General features: G+C 56.7%; 1 protein-coding gene across 1 annotated transcript in view; it reads right to left on the bottom strand.

Annotated features, from left to right (window-relative positions):
* The window catches only part of LOC145339361 (rho GTPase-activating protein SYDE1-like), a 38,211-nt gene extending 18,268 nt beyond the window's left edge, over positions 1-19,943 (bottom strand). Inside the window, exons 1-4 of the mRNA XM_080183805.1 lie at positions 19,845-19,943; positions 16,845-17,013; positions 11,366-11,938; positions 8,377-9,186 (exon numbers count right to left, since the gene is read on the bottom strand). Coding sequence (XP_080039931.1) covers positions 8,377-9,186; positions 11,366-11,938; positions 16,845-17,013; positions 19,845-19,943 — 1,651 coding nt within the window. The remainder of the gene's footprint in view (positions 1-8,376; positions 9,187-11,365; positions 11,939-16,844; positions 17,014-19,844) is intronic.
* Between the last annotated feature and the right edge of the window lie 1,755 nt (positions 19,944-21,698).

Below are 21,698 nucleotides of genomic sequence, written 5' to 3'. Positions count from 1 at the left end.
CATGATCACATAAATTTCCCCTAACTAATGCCTTGACACTAAGGGGCAATTTAGCATGGCCAATCCACCTAACCTGCACATCTTTGGACACTAAGGACAATTTAGCATGGCCAATCCACCTAACCCACACATCTTTTGACACTAAGGGGCAATTTAGCATGGCCAATCCACCTAACCTGCACATCTTTGGACACTAAGGACAATTTAGCATGGCCAATCCACCTAACCCACACATCTTTGGACACTAAGGGGCAATTTAGCATGGCCAATCCACCTAACCTACACATCTTTGGACACTAAGGGGCAATTTAGCATGGCCAATCCATCTAACCTACACATCTTTGGACACTAAGGGGCAATTTAGCATGGCCAATCCCTGGAGAAAACCCACGCAGACATGGGTGCAATGTGCAAATGCTACACAGACAGTCACCCAAGCCGGAAATTGGACCCGGGACCCTGGTGCTGTGCCAGCCACCGTGCCACTGGCTCTCGTGGGCTCTCCCTCGTGCCAGGGCACTCGCTGAGATGGCGCAGTCAGCCTCGCCCAGTCCTTGCCTCGCTGGGAGGATGACTGATTCAAAGCAGCCCAAATCCACAATGATTTCTAACAGATGTGCGGCTGGGGGCCTTGCCAAAAGATGCCCTCAGTTGCTCCACTCAGGTTTCACTGGGACTATCGCCAAGAGAGGAACCCAGGAGATGTCTGGATGCTTCCCTTCGCCACTTCTTGTGCCGTGAGGAAAATGTCAGCACTGCAAGATCCCAGTAAACAGCATCAACTAACTTGTCAATACCCCCAGACACCGTGCACCCAGTCTGACTGGAGCAGGAAGTGGATAAAGATAGCGGCAAATACTCTGCAATCTGTCAGTGATTCTCTTAACACCTCGGGTTCAGACTGCGATCCCTGGCTGTAAATCTCATAGAATCGTAGAACCCTACAGTGCAGAAAGAGGCCATTCAGCCCATCGAGTCTGCACCGACCACAATCCCACCCAGGCCCTACCCCCATATATTATGCCCACTAATCCCTCTAACCTACGTATCCCTGGACACTAAGGGGCAATTTCTAACCCGCACATCTTTGGACTGTGAGAGGAAACCGGAGCACCCAGAGGAAACCCACGCAGACACGGGGAGAATGTGCAAACTCCACACAGACAGTGACCCCGAGCCAGGAATCGAACCCAGGACCCTGGAGCTGTGAAGCAGCAGTGCTAACCCACTGTGCTACCGTGCCGCACCCAACAGCAAATTTGGGAGCGGCACAGTGGGTTAGCACTGCTGCCTCCCAACGCCAGGGCCCCAGGTTCGATTCCAGCCTCAGGTCACTGTCTAAAGTAAAGCTTCTTATTTATCAGTCACAAGTAAGGCTTACATTAACACCGCAATGAAGTTACTGTGAAATTCCGCTTGTTCCTGCGCCTGTTCAGGTCTGTGTGTGGAGTCTGCATGTTCTCCCCATGTCTACGTGGGTTTCCTCCCACAGTCCAAAAGGATGTACAGGTTAGGTGGATTGGCCGTGGTAAATTACTCCTTAGTGTCAGGGGGATTAAATTTTTTAAAGTTTGTTTATTCAAGTAGGCTTATATTAACACTGCAATGAAGTTACTGTAAAGTTTCCCCACTGCGGCGCCTGTTTGGGTTACGCTGAGGGAGAATTTAGCAGGGCCGATGCACCCTAACCAGCAGGTCTTTCAGACTGTGGGAGGAAACCCACGCAGACACGGGGAGAATGTGCAGTGGTCAGTGCAGAACCGATGGGCCGAATGGCCTTCTTCTGCCCTGTAGAGATTCTACAATAATTCCATTCTATGACGAAATTAGACCAGAAGACATAGGAGCAGAAATAGGCCATTCAGCCCATCGAATTTCCTTTGCCATTCAATGAGATCATGGCTGATCTGATGTGGTAATCCTCAACTTCACTTTCCGTGAGACGGGGGGGGGGGGATCCCACAGAGACTGATAAAATTCTAACAGGATGAGGCAGGGTAGATACAGGGAGGGTGTTCCCGGTGGTGGGGAGGGAGTCCAGAACCAGGGGGTCACAGTCTGAGGATTCAGGGTAGACCATTTAGGATGGAGCTGAGGAGACAGTTCTTCACCCAAAAGAGTGGTGAGCCTGGGGAATGCATTCTCATGGGAAGTAATGCATAGAATTATAGAATCCCTACAGTGCAGAGGGAGGCCGTTCGGCCCATCGAGTCTGCACCGACCACAATCCCACCCAGGCCCTATCCCCGAGACCCCACATTTTTACCCTGCTCACCCTCCCTGACAGTAGGGTCAACTTAACGTGGCCAATCAGCCTAACCCGCACATCTTCAGACTGTGGGAGGAAACCGGAGCACCCGGAGGAAACCCACGCAGACACGGGGAGAATGTGCAGACTCCACGCAGTCTGTGACCCGAGGCGGGAACCGAACGCGGGTCCCTGAGGCAGCAGCGTTAACCCACTGTGCCACCTAAACACTGCATGCATTCAAGAGGTGGTCGGATGTAGCAAATGGGATTAAAGGTTATGGGGAGAAAGCAGGATCAGGCTGTTGAGTTGGATGATCGGATATGATCGTGATGAATGGAGGAGCAGGCTCCAAGGGCCAAATGGCCTCCTCCTGCTCCTATCTTGTATGTTTCCTGCCGTATCCCCATAACCCTCGATTCCCTTACTAATTAAAAATCAGACTTAACCCAGCCTCTACAGGAAAGAGTTCCACAGATTCACTCCCCTCGGACAGAAGAGGTTCCTCCTCATCTCTGTGTTAAATGGGTGACCCCCTCACTCTGCCCGCGGCCCCCAGACTCTCCCACAAGAGGGAACAGCCTCTCGGCATCTCAGGGGCAATTAGGGATGGGCAGTAAATGCTGACCTTACCAGCGACACTCACATTGCAAGAACAACATAAAACAAAATCCAACCAGTAATTCCAAACAGACTCCAGTCACTCACAATGCACATTCCCTGTGAATTAGAGACAACTCGGAAAATCCCTATGGGGACCAGCCGGGGGATTCCCCCTGTGGGGGCAGGCTGGGGAATCTCACTACGGGAAACGGGCTGGGGAATCCCCCCTATGGGGGGAGCGGCTGGGGAATCCCCTTATGTGGGACAGGCTGGGGAATCCCCCCTATGGGGGGAGCGGCTGGGGAATCCCCTTATGTGGGACAGGCTGGGGAATCCCCCCTATGGGGGACAGGCTGGGGAATCCCCCCTATGGGGGACAGGCTGGGGAATCCCCCCTATGGGGGACAGGCTGGGGAATCCCCCCTATGGGGGACAGGCTGGGGAATCCCCCCTATGGGGGACAGGCTGGGGAATCCCCCCTATGGGGGACAGGCTGGGGAATCCCCCCTATGGGGGACAGGCTGGGGAATCCCCCCTATGGGGGACAGGCTGGGGAATCCCCCCCACTATGGGGGACAGGCTGGGGAATCCCCCCTATGGGGGGACAGGCTGGGGAATCCCCCTATAGATAGTGACTGGGGGTATAAATTACACATGCGGTTTTGTTCTGTGAGAAACTCCAGTGCAGAGACAATCGCGGTAAATACCATTTGCTGTTATTACTACCCCATGTGTACGAGGTGACGGCGAGGTCAGGCAGGCAACAGCTGCTGACTCCGAGGAGGAAACTGCCTGTTGAACCCTGGCCGTGAGCGCAGTAAACAGGACTTGGTAATCAGAGCACTTCCTCGCGGAGAAACGCCGGGATTAAGGAGCATCGGCCCCTCCACAATGAGGCCAGCCCTACCCGGTGCTGCAAGGTGCAGAACCTCCCACCCAGGTTACTGCAGAGCGGCAGGAACTAATACCAGCTCCATTCCTGCAGCTGAACTCGATTTAACCAACACGTTCACTTCTCCCCAACGCAAACAGCTATCCTGTATTACAGTCCACGGGTGTGGCTGTGTGTGTGAGAGAGGGGGGGCTATCCTGTATTACAGTCCACGGGTGTGGCTGTGTGTGTGAGAGAGGGGGGGGCTATCCTGTATTACAGAGCTGGGGTGTAGCTGTGTGTGTGTGTGAGGGGGGGGCTATCCTGTATTACAGTCCAGGGGTGTGGCTGTGTGTGTGAGAGAGAGGGGGGGCTATCCTGTATTACAGAGCTGGGGTGTAGCAGTGTGTGTGAGAGAGGGGGGGCTATCCTGTATTACAGAGCTGGGGTGTAGCAGTGTGTGTGAGAGGAGGGGGGGCTATCCTGTATTACAGAGCTGGGGTGTAGCAGTGTGTGTGAGAGAGTGGGGGGGCTATCCTGTATTACAGAGCTGGGGTGTAGCAGTGTGTGTGAGAGAGTGGGGGGGCTATCCTGTATTACAGTGCTGGGGTGTAGCAGTGTGTGTGAGGAGTGGGGGGGCTATCCTGTATTACAGAGCTGGGGTGTAGCAGTGTGTGTGAGAGAGTGGGGGGGCTATCCTGTATTACAGTGCTGGGGTGTAGCAGTGTGTGTGAGAGGAGGGGGGGCTATCCTGTATTACAGTGCTGGGGTGTAGCAGTGTGTGTGAGAGAGGGGGGGCTATCCTGTATTACAGAGCTGGGGTGTAGCAGTGTGTGTGAGAGTGGGGGGGCTATCCTGTATTACAGTGCTGGGGTGTAGCAGTGTGTGTGAGAGAGGGGGGGCTATCCTGTATTACAGTGCTGGGGTGTAGCAGTGTGTGTGAGAGAGTGGGGGGGCTATCCTGTATTACAGTGCTGGGGTGTAGCAGTGTGTGTGAGAGAGGGGGGGGGCTATCCTGTATTACAGAGCTGGGGTGTAGCAGTGTGTGTGAGGGGGGGGGGCTATCCTGTATTACAGAGCTGGGGTGTAGCAGTGTGTGTGTGTGAGGGGGGGCTATCCTGTATTACAGTGCTGGGGTGTAGCAGTGTGTGTGAGAGAGGGGGGGGGGCTATCCTGTATTACAGAGCTGGGGTGTAGCAGTGTGTGTGAGAGAGGGGGGGGGCTATCCTGTATTACAGAGCTGGGGTGTAGCAGTGTGAGAGAGGGGGGGCTATCCTGTATTACAGAGCTGGGGTGTAGCAGTGTGTGTGAGAGAGGGGGGGGCTATCCTGTATTACAGAGCTGGGGTGTAGCAGCGTGTGTGAGAGAGGGGGGGCTATCCTGTATTACAGAGCTGGGGTGTAGCAGCGTGTGTGAGAGAGGGGGGGGGCTATCCTGTATTACAGAGCTGGGGTGTAGCAGCGTGTGTGAGAGAGGGGGGGCTATCCTGTATTACAGAGCTGGGGTGTAGCAGTGTGTGTGAGAGAGGGGGGGCTATCCTGTATTACAGAGCTGGGGTGTAGCAGTGTGAGAGAGGGGGGGCTATCCTGTATTACAGTGCTGGGGTGTAGCAGTGTGTGTGAGAGAGGGGGGGGCTATCCTGTATTACAGTGCTGGGGTGTAGCAGTGTGTGTGAGAGGGGGGGGGGGGCTATCCTGTATTACAGTGCTGGGGTGTAGCAGTGTGTGTGAGAGGAGGGGGGGCTATCCTGTATTACAGTGCTGGGGTGTAGCAGTGTGTGTGAGAGAGGGGGGGCTATCCTGTATTACAGTCCAGGGGTGTAGCAGTGTGTGAGAGAGAGGGGGGGGCTATCCTGTATTACAGAGCTGGGGTGTAGCAGTGTGTGTGAGAGAGGGGGGGGGCTATCCTGTATTACAGAGCTGGGGTGTAGCAGTGTGTGTGAGAGGAGGGGGGGCTATCCTGTATTACAGTGCTGGGGTGTAGCAGTGTGTGTGAGAGGAGGGGGGGCTATCCTGTATTACAGTGCTGGGGTGTAGCAGTGTGTGTGAGAGAGGGGGGGCTATCCTGTATTACAGTCCAGGGGTGTAGCAGTGTGTGAGAGAGAGGGGGGGGCTATCCTGTATTACAGAGCTGGGGTGTAGCAGTGTGTGTGAGAGAGGGGGGGGGCTATCCTGTATTACAGAGCTGGGGTGTAGCAGTGTGTGTGAGGGGGGGGGTGCTATCCTGTATTACAGTGCTGGGGTGTAGCAGTGTGTGTGAGAGAGGGGGGGGGCTATCCTGTATTACAGAGCTGGGGTGTAGCAGTGTGTGTGAGAGAGGGGGGGGGCTATCCTGTATTACAGAGCTGGGGTGTAGCAGCGTGTGTGAGAGAGGGGGGGGGGGGCTATCCTGTATTACAGAGCTGGGGTGTAGCAGTGTGTGTGAGAGAGGGGGGGCTATCCTGTATTACAGAGCTGGGGTGTAGCAGTGTGAGAGAGGGGGGGCTATCCTGTATTACAGAGCTGGGGTGTAGCAGTGTGTGTGAGAGAGGGGGGGGGCTATCCTGTATTACAGAGCTGGGGTGTAGCAGCGTGTGTGAGAGAGGGGGGGCTATCCTGTATTACAGTGCTGGGGTGTAGCAGTGTGTGTGAGAGAGGGGGGGCTATCCTGTATTACAGAGCTGGGGTGTAGCAGTGTGTGTGAGAGGGGGGGGGCTATCCTGTATTACAGAGCTGGGGTGTAGCAGTGTGTGTGAGAGGGGGGGGGCTATCCTGTATTACAGAGCTGGGGTGTAGCAGTGTGTGTGAGAGAGGGGGGGCTATCCTGTATTACAGAGCTGGGGTGTAGCAGTGTGTGTGAGAGAGGGGGGGGTACACACACTCCTCTCTGTAAGTTTAATGTATCGCCAGCTCCCCGATGCGTCCCTCCGAGTGAGAATAACTCCAAACCAGCTACAAACATGATCAACCTTCCCATTTATGGGAAGTAGAATTCCGTTTCTGATACGCAGTTGGATCCGAGCCAATTCCTATTTTGGGAAAGGTTGGAGGGGGGGAGGAAGGGAGGAGGGATGTGGCGGAGGGAGGAGGCTGTTTATGAGAAGCGACACTGGACGCCGGGCCCCCTGGGGTGACATTCCCGGCGTCCGCCACCTCCTGTCCCGGTCTGAGTTAAAGGGCAAAGCTCCTCCTCCAGCCCTTCCTCCTCCCCCTCCATCCCCTCCTCCACACCCCCCACCTACCCTCCTCCAGCCCCCTCCTCCCCCTCCATCCCCTCCTCCACACCCCCCACCTACCCTCCTCCAGCCCCCTCCTCCCCATCCATCCCCTCCTCCGCACCCCCCACGTACCCTCCTCCAGCCCCCTCCTCCCCATCCATCCCCTCCTCCACACACCCCACCTACCCTCCTCCAGCCCCCTCCTCCCCATCCATCCCCTCCTCCACACCCCCCACCTACCCTCCTCCAGCCCCCTCCTCCCCCTCCATCCCCTCCTCCACACCCCCCACCTACCCTCCTCCAGCCCCCTCCTCCCCCTCCATCCCCTCCTCCACACCCCCCACCTACCCTCCTCCAGCCCCCTCCTCCCCATCCATCCCCTCCTCCGCACCCCCCACCTACCCTCCTCCAGCCCCCTCCTCCCCATCCATCCCCTCCTCCACACCCCCCACCTACCCTCCTCCAGCCCCCTCCTCCCCATCCATCCCCTCCTCCGCACCCCCCACCTACCCTCCTCCTCCGCACCCCACCCCCCCATCCTCCCCCCCACTTTCCACACACCCCCACCCTCCTCCCTCCGTATTCTATCCCCCGCCTCCATACCCCACACTCCTCCTCTGTATCCCACTCCCCTCCCCCTCCACCTCCTCTCCACCCCCCTCCTCCGCCCCCACGGTTAACCATTCTGCACCCGGAGGTTTGTGTTAAAGAGCCTGTGGGCCCGGGGCAACGGGGAGACGGGGAGAGGAGGCGACTACGTGATGGGGGAGGATGTGGGGAGGACGGAGGGAGGGAGGACGGGTGAGGGGGGAGGACGTGGGGAGGGAGGAAGGAGGACGGGAGCCGGATGGGGAGGGAGGACGGGGGGGGGGTAGGATGGATGCAGGGATGATGGGGGGGAGAGAGGAGGACGGGTGGGGGTGGGGACGGGTGGGGGTGGGAGTGTGGGGAGAGGGGGGAGACAGGGAAGGATGGGGGAGGATGGGGAGAGGGAGAGAAGGGGTGGGGAGGGGGTGAAGGGGAGATGGGGAGACGGGGGGAGATGAGGTGAGGGGGCGATGGGGAGACGGGGGGAGAGGAGGTGAGGGGGTGAGGGGGCGAGGAGGTGAGGGGGTGACGGGGAGATGGGGGGGGAGGAGGTGAGGGGGAGATGGGGAGACGGGGGGGAGAGGAGGTGAGGGGGTGAGGGGGCGAGGAGGTGAGGGGGTGATGGGGAGACGGGGGGAGAGGAGGTGAGGGGGCGAGGAGGTGAGGGGGAGATGGGGAGACGGGGGGAGAGGAGGTGAGGGGGCGAGGAGGTGAGGGGGAGATGGGGAGACGGGGGAAGAGGAGGTGAGGGGGAGATGGGGAGACGGGGGGCGAGGAGGTGAGGGGGAGATGGGGAGACGGGGAGACGGGGCTACAGGGAGCCAGAGACAGAGGGAAGGCAGGCGTGAGAGCAAGTTGGTTCGAATCTACCTTTGAAGAGGGGGGGCAGCACTGCGGTCCCATGGCAGCAGACTCGGTTTCGGGAAGAGCTGGGGTCCCAGCTGTAGAGCAGGAGTTTGAGGAGCTGCGAGTGTTCCAGCTCGATGTTGAAGGTGTGATCCAGGCTGAGGAAGGGTTCCTGACAGGTCAACACGGCCGTGCGAGCCTTGCTGACCGAGTCCACCTGGATGGCGCAGAAGACGTCCCTGAGGCCGGCGCGGGGAAGCCTGAGGCCTTCGATACCGTAGAGCCGGACGTTGAGGAGGCCCGAGAGGTACTGCAGGCAGCGCAGCTGTTCGCTGCTCCCGTAGGGGCGGAAAGAGCCCGTGTCCAGCCTGGCTCCGGCCGGGTGCCAGGGCCCGGCCTTGCCCGCCTTGCTGACCAGTTCCGGCGAGTCGCCGTCGCTGAGGTAACCGGCCTTGCCCGGCGCCCGGGAACTCCGCTGCTTCCTCCGGTGCCAGCGGGCCGACACGCTGCTGTCCAGGTGGTAGCGGCAGATGACGTTGGAGACGGGCGGGGGCGAGGAGGGGGGGGAGGCGGGCGGCGGGGGGGGGGTGACCCTGCCGCTCGCCTCCGGGGCGGAGGCGTCGTTGTCGTGGCGACTGGGGCGCGAGGTCCCCCTCAGGCTCAGCTTGCGTCTGAGTTCCGGAAGCTTCTTCATCTTCATGGAGAGGCGGCGGACCGTGCCGGGGGACCTGACCCGGTCGGACAGCGAGCGGTGCGCCGCCGCGCTCTTCTTGGGAGGCCTGGGGCTGGACACCGGCGACGGGTTCCTGTCCGTTCCCCAGACCGTCACACCGTCTGTCAGGAGAAAACACAGAGAGAGAGAAAGAGGGGTTCAGAGAATATTCCGTCCACATCCACACCTTTATAGGACGGGGTGTAGAGTATAAAAGCTGGAGTCTGATGTTGCAGTTGTACAGATCGCTGGTTAGGCCACATTTGGAGTAAGAACATAAGAAATAGGAGCAGGAGTCGGCCATCTAGCCCTTCGAGCCTGCCCCGCCATTCAATAAGATCATGGCTGATCTGAAGTGGATCAGTTCCACTTTCCCACTTTCTCCCCATAACCCTTAATTCCCCTGTCTATCAGAAACCCGTGACTTAAATATATTTAGCGAGGTTGCCTCCACCACTTCAATGGGCAGAGAATTCCAGAGATTCACCACCCTCTGAGTGAAGAAGTTCCTCCTCAACTCCGATCTAAACTGTCCCCCCCCTTATCTTGAGGCTGTGCCCTCTAGTCCTGCTATCCTTTCTAAGCAGGAAGAATCTCTGTACCTCTACCCTATCCATCCCCTTCATCATCTTATACGTCTCTATAAGATCCCCCCTTCATCCTTCTAAACTCCAGCGAGTACAGACCCAGTCTATTTAGTCTCTCTTCATAGTCCAACCCCCTCATCTCCGGTAGCAGCCGAGTGAACCTCCTCTGCACTCCCTCCAAGGCCAATATATCCTTCCGCAAGTGCGGCGACCAAAGGACGTGGAGGCTTTAGAGAGAGCGCAGAGGAGGTTTACCAGGATGGTGCCTGGTATGGAGGGTCTTAGCTATGAGGAGAGAGTGGGTAGACTGGGGTTCTTCTCCCTGGAGAGTCAGAGGATGAGGGGAGACCTAATAGAGGTGTACAAAATTATGAAGGGTATAGATAGGATGAATAGTGGGAAGCTTTATCCCAGGTCAGAGGTGACGATCACGAGGGGTGACAGGCTCAAGGTGAGAGGGGTGAGGTATAACTCCGATATCAGAGGGACGTTTTTTACACAGAGAGTGGTGGGGGCCTGGAATGCACTGCCAAGCAGGGTGGTGGAGGCGGACACGCTGGGAACGTTTAAGACTTATCTGGATAGTCACATGAACAGACTGGGAATGGAGGGATACAAACAAATGGTCTAGTTGGACCAATGAGCAGCGCAGGCTTGGAGGGCCGAAGGGCCTGTTTCCTGTACTGTTCTTTGTTATCAGCCCCCCCCAATCAGGACAAGGAGAATCCCACCCGGATTGTGGGATTGGGGGAGGGGGAAGGAACGAGGTACGGCAAGTGGTTGGGACACGGCTGACGGGTTCCCAGTTTGGGATTCTCCACTCAGGAGGGACATCTCCGGAGTGCCGGCATCTCCGGAACGGTGCGTACGGTGACACAGTGGTTAGCTGCCTCACAGCGCCAGGGACCCGGGTTCGATTCCCGGCTCGGGTCCGTGTGCACTCTGTACGTTCTCCCCGTGTCTGCGTGGGTTTCCTCCGGGTGCTCCGGTTTCCTCCCACACCCCAAAAAAGTGTGGATTGGGTAGATCAGCTGTGCTAAATTGTCCTTTGGTGTCAGCGGGCTAGTGGAGTAAGTAAGTGGGATTATAGGATAGTGGCTGGTGCAGACTCGATGGGCTGAATGGCCTCCTTCTGCACTGTAGTACGCTATGGAACAAAGGGGACGGGGAGAATGGAATGGCGTCCCCACAGGACGGGGGGGGAAGTGCGCTACTAATTTAATTTATTAATATCATTTATCTTTATTCATTCGCGGGCATCACCGGCTGGCATTTATTGGCCAACCCTAGTTGGCCTTGGAGGGCCAGTTGAGAGCCAGCCACATTGCTGTGGCTCTGGAGTTACACGTAGGCCAGGCCGGGGTAAGGATGGCAGATTTCCTTCCCTAAAGGGAAGCAGATTGGGGTTTTTCCGACAATGGGCATCATTCGATTCTTCATTCCAGATTTTTTTTTATTGAATTCAAGTTCCACCATGGTGGGATTCGAACCCGGGTCCCCGGCTAAGTGTCTGGATTACTAGTCTAGCGATAATACCACTGGGGCATCGGCTCCCCCCCCCACCCCATATGCACGGGGGATACAGAGAAAAGTCTTGCCCGCTGCACGGACAAAGCATACCGTTCATGGAGTAGACAGGGGAGAAGGGAAGGAGCGGGCATGGGGAGTTGAGTACACCGGATTTGGGAATAAGACGCTGGGATTTATGACTCACCGGATGGTTCAGCTTTCTTGGCACTGCTCCCACACTGGCTGCCACTCCAGGGTACGCCAGCGACTGGCATTTCCGCCGAAGGTCTGTGCGTGTTCTGGGGTGAAGATTTGGTGGCACCTCGGGCCGTCGCCTGCTCCGGCGCCCCTTCAGCCCCGCTCGGCATCGCCGCCGCGCCACCGGGCTGCCGTGCGCCCTCGGCAGCCGCCGCCGGCACCTCCACGTACCACTGCGCCCGGCTGGTCCCCGGCCTCCGAGCCGGACGCGCCGGGACATCGTCCTCCGGGATGGGGTTGTACCAGATCTCGCCCCCCTCCGCGGTTCGCCCGGCGCCACCAGCCGGCGACCCTGCACCGGCACCGGTGCCCGCATCCCGGCCCGGGCGCGTCGCCGGGGAGACGGAGTGGGGGTGGCTGGCACCGGTGGTGGCAGAGGGGGCAGGAAGGGGCTCATTCGGACCCCAGCTCGCGCCAGCTGCGTTGCCTCTCTCCGTCCAGGGGTCAGCGCTCTCAGATTTGACAACCTGCACCGCCTCGGAACACACGGAGACCGGCAAACTTTCCAAAACTTCCGGTTCTAAACCGAGAGAAAGAAAATACAGGAATTAGACTCAACCAGCCTAGTACCACCCTTAACGTTATAATAAACCTCCCTCTACACTGTCCCCCCATCAAACACTCCCAGGACAGGTACAGCATGGGGTTAGATACAGAGTAAAGCTCCCTCTACACCGTTCCCCCATCAAACACTCCCAGGACAGGTACAGCACGGGGTTAGATACAGAGTAAAGCTCCCTCTACACTGTCCCCCAATCAACCACTCCCAGGACAGGTACAGCACGGGGTTAGATACAGAGTAAAGCTCCCTCTACACTGTCCCCCAATCAACCACTCCCAGGACAGGTACAGCACGGGGTTAGATACAGAGTAAAGCTCCCTCTACACTGTCCCCCCATCAAACACTCCCAGGACAGGTACAGCACGGGGTTAGATACAGAGTAAAGCTCCCTCTACACTGTCCCACCCATCAAACACTCCCAGGACACGTACAGCACGGGGTTAGATACAGAGTAAAGCTCCCTCTACACTGCCCCCCCATCAAACACTCCCAGGACAGGTACAGCATGGGGTTAGATACAGAGTAAAGCTCCCTCTACACTGTCCCCCATCAAACACTCCCAGGACAGGGACAGCACGGGGTTAGATACAGAGTAAAGCTCCCTCTACACTGTCCCCCCATCAAACACTCCCAGGACAGGTACAGCATGGGGTTAGATACAGAGTAAAGCTCCCTCTACACTGTCCCCCATCAAACACTCCCAGGACAGGTACAGCACGGGGTTAGATACAGAGTAAAGCTCCCACTACACTGTCCCCATCACACACTCCCAGGACAGGTACAGCACGGGGTTAGATACAGAGTAAAGCTCTCTCTACACTGTCCCCCCATCAAACACTCCCAGGACAGGTACAGCATGGGGTTAGATACAGAGTAAAGCTCCCTCTACACTGTCCCCCCCATCAAACACTCCCAGGACAGGTACAGCATGGGGTTAGATACAGAGTAAAGCTCCCTCTACACTGTCCCCCCATCAAACACTCCCAGGACAGGTACAGCACGGGGTTAGATACAGAGTAAAGCTCCCTCTACACTGTCCCCCATCAAACACTCCCAGGACAGGTACAGCACGGGGTTAGATACAGAGTAAAGCTCCCTCTCAGGTTAGGTACGGTGCAGGTTCGATATAGGGAGCAGGCGAGTGATGTTGGGGAAGGGGGCTGGGGAGGCGTGTGAGGTGGGTGGCAGGGGAGGGGTATGAGAGAATCGGTGAGCTGTGGGGGGGGTGGGGGGGGGCGTTGCTGAGGAGGGGGGAGGGTAAAACACTCGTGTTTGAACAGAAACCTGTTTGATTGTCTCGTCCCAGGTCTGACCCCGACCTCTTCACTCATTAATCCTGAGGCAGCGTTTCACACACAAACGTACCAATCAGGAACAGAAGGAGGCCACTCGGCCCCTCCACCCTGCTCTCCCATTCAATAGGATCACGGCTGACCTGATTGGAACCCCATCCACATTCCCGCTGACCCCCCCCCCCCCCGCAATAACCTTTCACCCCCTAAAATCTCTCTCGCTCGACCTTACAAATATTCAAATTCTCTGCTCCCACTGCCCTCGGAGGGAGAGAGTTCCAGACACTCTCCACCCTCTGAGTAAAAAGAATTCTCCTCATCTCCGTCTTAAATGGGCCACCCCCTTATTTTTTAAACAGTGACCCCCTCGTTCTAGATTCCCCCACAGGAGGAAACACCCTCTCCACACCCACTCTGTCAACACCCCTCAACATCTTAAAGGCTTTGATCAAATTGCCTCTTACTCTTCTAAACTCCAGTGGATCCAATCCAAACCTCTCCAACCTTTCCTCATAAGACAACCCACCCACTGGCGTTGGTGTAGTAAACCTTCTCTGAACTGCTTCCAATGCCGCTATGTCTTTCCTTAAATATGGAGGCCAATCCTTCCCACAATACTCTCCACATAAACCTTGTCCAATCCCACAGGCTCCCGCCATCCGTTAATATTCCTTTACCAACAAATATTCCATCCGGTTTTACAGTGTGTGATAGGTGTCACGGTGCCACGGTGGTTGGCACTGCTGCCTCACAGCGCCAGGGACCCGGGTTCGATTCCCGGCTCGGGGTCACTGTGTGAGGAGTCTGCACATTCTCCCCGTGTCTGCGTGGGTTTCCCCCGGGTGCTGCGGTTTCCTCCCACAGTCCGAAAAGACGCACTGATAGGGTGCATTGGCCGTACTCAATGTATCGTACTTAAGGACGGCACTGCTGCTTCACAGCTCCAGGGATCCGGGTTCGATTCCCGGCTCGGGGTCACTGTGTGTGTGTGTGGGAAGTCTGCACATTCTCCTCGTGTCAGCGTGGGTTTCCTCTGGATTCTCTGGTTTCCTCCCACAGTACAAAGATGTGCGGGTTAGGTTGATTGGCCAGGCTAAATTGTCCCTTAGTGTCCTGAGCTGTGTAGGTTAGAGGGATTAGTGGGTAAAATATATAGGGGTATGGGAGTAGGGCTTGGGTGGGATTGTGATCGGTACACACTCGATGGGCCAAATGGCCTCTTCTGTACTGTAGGGTTTCTATGAATGTTGGGTTTGCAGGGAAGAGGGCCTGGGTGAGATACGCTAGTAAAATCCCCTGCTCGCCACACTCTGGTACACTAGCGTGGCCAGTGTACCCTAACCAGCACGTGGGAGGAAACCGGAGCACCCAGAGGAAACCCACGCAGACATGGGGAGAATGTGCAGACTCCACACAGAGAGTGACCCAAACCGGGAATCGAACCCGGGTCCCCCAGCGCTGTGAGGCAGCTGCACTAACCACTGTGCCACCGGACAAGGAATAGAGAGATATGGGCCAAGGGCAGACAGAAGGGATTAGCTTAATCTGGCGCCACGCTAGGCACAACATCGTGGGCCGAAGGACCTGTTCCTGGGCTGTACCGTTCTGTGCTCTAGGCTGTGACTAGGCCCAAATAACCCAGTGTAATTCCGTACACCGAAACCCTACAACTCTAGGGCGGCACGGTGGCTAGTGCTGCTGCTAGCGCCAGGGACCCGGGTTCGATTCCCGGCTTGGGTCACTGTATGCACATTCTCCCCGTGTCTGTGTGGGTTTCCTCCGGTTTCCCCCCAAAGATGAACTGGTTAGGGTGCAGCGGCCGGGCTAAATTCTCCCTCAGCATAACCTGAACAGGAGCACGGCGACCAGGGGGATTTTCACAGTAACTTCACTGCAGTGTTAATGTAAGCCTTACTTGAGAGACTGGCAGATAAACTTAAACGCAACGGGAGCAGTGAGAGGCAGCAGCTTTGAAAAGTTAAGAGCGTCAGATGCGAGGAACAAGGCTGACAGGTTCCAGAAATATCCCGCATTCCAACCCTCTGGATGGTGTGACACAGAGCGGAACCACAATCCAGGGAAGATGGAATGTCTGAGCTTTCGCAGGGAGAGGGAGCGTGGAAAAAAAAGCTCTCCTTTCTGAGTTATGACGAAGCAGACTGCCAACATTTCTGCTCTCCCTCCTGGAGAGCGGCCTGGGACCAAGACAAACAGTGAGGCCGTACCCATTAGCAAGGTCCCCTCAGTAAAGGAGACCTGCCCCGATTCCCGAGGCTACCTGTCAGATGTCGGAGAGCTGTGGACGCAGGGCGGGGATGTGTGTGTGTGTGTGTGTGTGTGTGTGTGTGTGTGTGTCAGACGCACCGCCTTGACAAGAGGGTTTTAAAACCCCATTACTGTGTCACACAAAGTTGTAGCAAAGTTATTTATTAGTGGTGAGAGTAAGGAACGAGAGAGAGAATCTGGTGAACTGGCACAGTGACAATAATCTCCCCCTCAATGTTAACAAAACGAAGGAGATCACCATCGATTTCAGGAAGTGTAAAGGGGAACATGCCCTCAACGGGGACGATGTAGAAAGGGTCAAGAACTTCTAGGTGTCCAGATCACCAACAACCTGTCCTGGTACCCACCCCCCCCATGCTGACACTATAGTTCAGAAAGCCCACCAACTTTCTCAGAAGACTAAGGAAATTTGGCACATCAGCTACAACTTTTACAGACACATCATAAAAAAGACATTCTTTCTGGTTGTATCACAGCTCGGTCTGGGCTCCTGCTCTGCCCAAGACCGCAAGGAACTACAAAAGGGTCGTGAATGTAGCCCAGTCCATCACACAAACCAGCCTCCCATCCATTGACTCTGTCTACACTTCCCGCTGCCTCGGGAAAAGCAGCCAGCATAATTAAGGACCCCCCCCACCCCAGACATTCTCTCTTCCACCTTCTTCCGCCGGGAAAAAGATACAAAAGTCTGAGGTCACGTACTGACCGACTCAAGAACAGCTTCTTCCCTGCTGCTGTCAGACTTTTGAATGGATCTACCTCGCATTAAGTTGATCTTTCTCTACACCCTCGCTGTGACTGTAACACTACATTCTGCACTCTTTCCTTTCCTTCTCTATGAACGGTATGCTTTGTCTGGATAGCGTGCAAGAAACAATACTTTTCGCTGTATGTTAATACATGTGATAATAATAAATCAAATCAAATATATTAACACTGCAATTAAGTTACTGCGAAAGTCCCCTAGTCGCCACATTTTAGCGCCTGTTTGGGTCAACGCGCTTAACCAGCACGTCTTTCGGACTATGGGAGGAAACCGGGGCACCCGGGAGGAAACCCACGCAGACACGGGGAGAATGTGCAGGCTCCGCACAGACAGTGACCCAAGCCGGGAATCGAACCCAGGTCCTTGGTGCTGTGAGGCAGCAATACTAACCCACCGTGACGCCCATCAGAGGGGAGGGGGGAGGGGGGAGGGGGGAGGGGGGTGGGGGGGCAAGGGCCGGAGTGGACAGAGGCAGATTGGAAAAAGGAGGAATGACACAGGAATGAAACACAGCCAGTACTCCGGAGACGGCACCAGGGATTCACTCCGGGCAAATCCAGGGCAAACCACAGCGTCTTGGGACAAAGTTTGACGGTTAATCCGGAGCCAATTCCAATTCCCCACTGATCTCCGACTGGCCGGGGTCCCAGACGAAGCTCCCAGACGGCTGACAGACTGCTGAGGTTCGTCTAGACGGAGGGGACAGATTTCACTAGGCTGGGGTTTACAACCTGCCTCATGCAAGGGGAGGAATTCCCGGGGCTCCGGAGATTTTAATGACCAGCTTTTCCTGAAAGCAGCTTTCCGGGGCAGGCAAATCCGCTGTGGATTAAGGGTGGGTGCTGAGGGATAATCAGCGCAGTGTTCTGGAGCGAGACTCCATCAACGTCAAGTTAGTTAAACACAAGAAGAGTGTGAGATCGCGGGGTTGGAGCGTTCCCCCCAGGGGAGAGGGGAGAATGGGGTCAAAACACAGACAACACTCCAACAATAACAAAAAACTGAATGAGGCACTCAATCCAAATCTCAATATCCCCATTACACCCCAGAGTACATTACACCCTGTCCTGTAACAGAGAACAGTCCATGTGTCCCCATTACACCCCAGAGTACAGTCCACATGTCTCCATTACACCCCATCCTGTAACAGTGTACAGTCCACCTGTCCCCATTACACTCCATCCTGTAACAGTGTACAGTCCACATGCCCCTATTACACCCCAGAGTACAGTCCATATGTCACCATTACACTCCGTCCTGTAACAGTGTACAGTCCACATGTCTCCATTATACCCCGTCCTGTAACAGTGTACAGTCCACATGTCCCCATTATACCCCGTCCTGTAACAGTGTACAGTCCACATGTCCCCATTACACTCCATCCTGTAACAGAGTACAGTCCACATGTCCCCATTACACCCCATCCTGTAATAGTATGCAGTCCAGATATATCCCCATTACATCCCATCCTGTAACAACATACAGTCTAGATATATCGCCATCACACGCCGTCCTGTAACACTGTACAGTCCAGATGTCTTCCCATTGCAACCCATCCTGTAAAAGTGTACAGTCCACATCTGGCCTCATTACATCTTGTCCAGTAACAGTGTGCAGTCCAGGTGCATCCCCATTACACTCCATCCTATAACTGCACACAGTGCAGACGTATCCCCATTACACCCCGTACTGTAACAGTGTGCAGTCCAGATGTGTCCCCATTGAGGTGGGGGGGTGGGTTTGGAGTGTGGGGGGGGGGTGGTTTAGTGGGCGAGAGGGGAAGATTACAGGTTAGAAGGGAGCGAGGGTGAGGGGGGGGTGATTGAGGTGGTGTGGGGGTGTGATTGAGGGGGTGTGGGGGGTGAATGCTGGGTGCGGGGTGGGGGGGGACAGCTGGCCCCACCGCCCTGGTCCCAGTCCGGGTGTGCCGAGTACAACCTGGGCCGTGGGGGGGTGGGGGGTGGGGGGGTGCAGTTTGTGCTGAGGTTCTATCCGTCCCCCCCACGCCCCCCCACACCCACCCCCCCAACAGGCCAGGACTCAAAGCTCCATTCACACACTCAGCCCCCGAGAACAAGGGCAGATTCAGAGCGGCCGGCAGCCGGGGAATACCGAGCTGTTCCCAACTGGAATCAACAGCAGGCTCGGAACGAGCCACAGGAAATCGGCTGTGTGGCAGCCTGTTCCCAGTGAACTCAACCCAGACCACAGGAACAGCACGGAGACAGTCCTGCCCGCTGCAGGATAAAGCCAGCTCTGTCCGCGGAGCCGCACCGGGGTGGGAGCTGAGCTGAATTTGGAATATCCTGGCTGAGTTCTATAACGTGGCCCCTTTCATCTCCGTGACCCACTGCAGCTCCCTCTCCCTCGCTCCCACTCCCTCTGCCCCTCTCCCTCGCTCCCCCTCTCTCCAACACCCCCTCCCTCTCACTCTCTCCCTCCCTCCCTCTCACTCTCTCCCTCCTCCTCCTCCCTCTCACTCCCTCCCTCCCTCTCTGATCTCACGCTGTAAACATATCCCAGAGGACACAACCCACAAGTCAAATTGCCCCTAATTTGTCACGAATCAGACCTCTCCCTTATCACAGAAACCTAAACGCCTGATGTCAAGATTAGTCTCGGAGTGGGGAGGGAGGGAGAGGAGGAGGGAGAGAAAGAGACAGAGACGGAGACGGGGACGGGGATGGAGACGAAACACAGGGAGCGACCACTCGGCCCACCATTGTTGTACTAGCTCTTTGACGGAAGCTGCTACTCCCACACCATCGCCAGGGCATTACACCTTCCACAAACTGATCCAAACCTCTTGAGGGGAAAGTGCGAGGATGCCCGCACGTTCCCCTGTGCGAGGAAACACATCTCCCGACCCCTCGCTCTCCCTCTGAAGTGGGTGATTTCCCCTTCTGCCCGGGATAGTGAGCTCTCGACAAAACCTCCTCAACCCTCCTGGCGCCGGTGGCAATAACCCAGTGAAGAAAAAAAGTTTATTTATTAGTCACAGGTCAGGCTTACATTAACACTGCAATGAAGCGAGTGTGAAATTCCCGCGGTGACAACAGTCCGGTGCCTGTTCGGGGTCAATGCACCCTAACCAGCGCGTCTTTCGGACTGCGGGAGGAAACCGGAGCCCCTGGGGTGGGGGGGCGGGGGGGACCCACGCAGACACGGGGAGACTCCACACAGACAGTGACCCGAGCCGGGAACCGAACCCGGGTCCCTGACGCCGTGAGGCAGCAGTGCTAACCCACCCCACTACTTTCTACGCCTGAAACAAACCCACACACAAAATCTCCCTCCAATCCAAAAAAAAAACAAGTCTAGGGTTTGGGAAGCACGCGTGGGGCACCCTGGCTCCATCCAGCCCCACTGTTTGGGCCCACGGTGCCAAGTCTTGGCAGAAGCCCTGCCCTGTAGGCCGCGCTGCAGAAATGCAATCCTGCCTGCGAATCGAAGGAGCTCTTTCCCCACAGCAAAATCTTACTCACTGGTCAGGAATTCACAGAGAGGGATCAACAAGTACTTCCTGTGTCTTAAATAGCTCCAGTTCTAACTTGGCCCGCTGGAGCTGCAGCGCGTCAGGGGTACTCTCGGCCTGCTGCGGATTAGCCAGACTGGCCATATATGGGAGAGCGGCAGCCCAGAAGCTGCAGGGCCCGGTGTGGGGGGGGTGGGGGGGGGAAAGAGGTCATTAAACCAGATCAGGCCATTGTCAGCTGGTGGCACAGTGCCACACAGTCACCCTCCCACCATAACATAGAGTTCAATCCCTGGTCGCCACACTAACCGCACACCCCCACCCCACCCCAGTCCGGGTGAGCCCAGCACAGAGTGGGGGGGGGGCGGGGGGGAGTGGGGGGGGGGAGAGCCGGGGGGGGGAGGGGGAGTGGGGAGGGGTAGTGGGTGGGGGGAGTGGGGAGGGGGTAGTGGGGGGAGGGACTGTGCTGAGGCTCTGGCCCCCAGTCCGGATGAGCTGAGCACAGGGTGGGGGTGGGGGTGGGGGTGGGGGTGGGGGGGATGGATCTGTGCTGAGGCTCTGGCCCCCAGTCCGGGTGAGCCGAGCACAGAGTGGGGGTGGGGGTGGGGGAGTGGGGGTGGGGGTGGGGGGGGTGGATCTGTGCTGAGGCTCTGGCCCCCAGTCCGGGTGAGCCGAGCACAGGGCTTTGGAGAGGATACAGAAAAGATTTACCAGGATGTTGCCCTGGTACGGAGGGCATCAGCCATGAGGAGAGGTTTGGTTTGTTCTCACTGGAACCATGGAGGTTGAAGTCTACAAGGTTATGAGGGGCAGAGTGGATAGTCAGAGGCTTTTTCCCCAGGGTGGAAGAATCAATTACTCAGGGGACGGGTTTAAGGTGCCGGGGGCACGGTTTAAGGTGCCGGGGGCACGGGTTTAAAGAGATTTACGAGGCAAGTTTTTTTTAAGAGGGTGATGGAACGCGCTGCCAGGGGGAAGGTAGTGAAAGCAGGTACAGTAGTGACTTTTGAGGGCCATCTGAATAGGATGGGAATAGTGGGATATGGTCCCCGGAAGGGTAGGAGGTTTTAGTTCAATTGGGGCAGTACGGTCGGGGCAGGCTTGGAGGGCCGAAGGGCCTGTTCCTGTGCTGTAATTTTCTTTGATCTTTTTAACTCTCGCCCTGGTCTCCACCACCTCGAATCATAGAACCGTGCCAAAGAAGGCCATTCGGCCCATCAAGTCTGCACCAACCACAATCCCACCCAGGCCCCGCCCCCACCGTCCCACCCAGGCCCCACCCCACCGTCCCACCCAGGCCCCGCCCCCACCGTCCCACCCAGGCCCCGCCCCCACCGTCCCACCCAGGCCCCGCCCCCACTGTCCCACTCAGGCCCCGCCCCCACCGTCCCACCCAGGCCCCGCCCCCACCGTCCCACCCAGGCCCCGCCCCCACGTCCCACCCAGGCCCCGCCCCCACTGTCCCACTCAGGCCCCGCCCCCACCATCCCACCCAGGCCCCGCCCCCACCGTCCCATGCATTTTACCCCAGCTAGTCCCCCTGACACTAAGAGGCCAACTTAGCCTGGCCAATCCACCTGAGGTCACGTACCAAGATCAGCTTCTTCCCTGCTGCTGTCAGACTTTTGAATGGACCTACCTGGCATTAAGTTTCTCTACACCCTAACTATGACTGTAACACCACATTCTGCACTCTCTCCTTTTGTTTCTCTATGAACGGTATACTCTGTGTGTACAGCGCGCAAGGAACAATACTTTTCACTGTATGTTAATATATGTGACCATAATAAAATCACCGAATCAGCACGTCTCTCCCCCCCGACACCCCTCCCTCCACACACTTTCCATCCCCTCCAACCTATCTCAAATTAGTCATTTACTTGGTGCCACAGGGAAATG

The sequence above is a fragment of the Carcharhinus amblyrhynchos genome, unplaced genomic scaffold (assembly GCF_965287045.1).
Source record: "Carcharhinus amblyrhynchos unplaced genomic scaffold, sCarAmb.v2.hapA scaffold_429, whole genome shotgun sequence".
Lineage (NCBI taxonomy): Eukaryota > Metazoa > Chordata > Chondrichthyes > Carcharhiniformes > Carcharhinidae > Carcharhinus > Carcharhinus amblyrhynchos.
The sequence above is the reverse complement of the archived record's forward strand: the minus strand, read 5'-3'. Positions and strand labels throughout refer to the sequence as shown.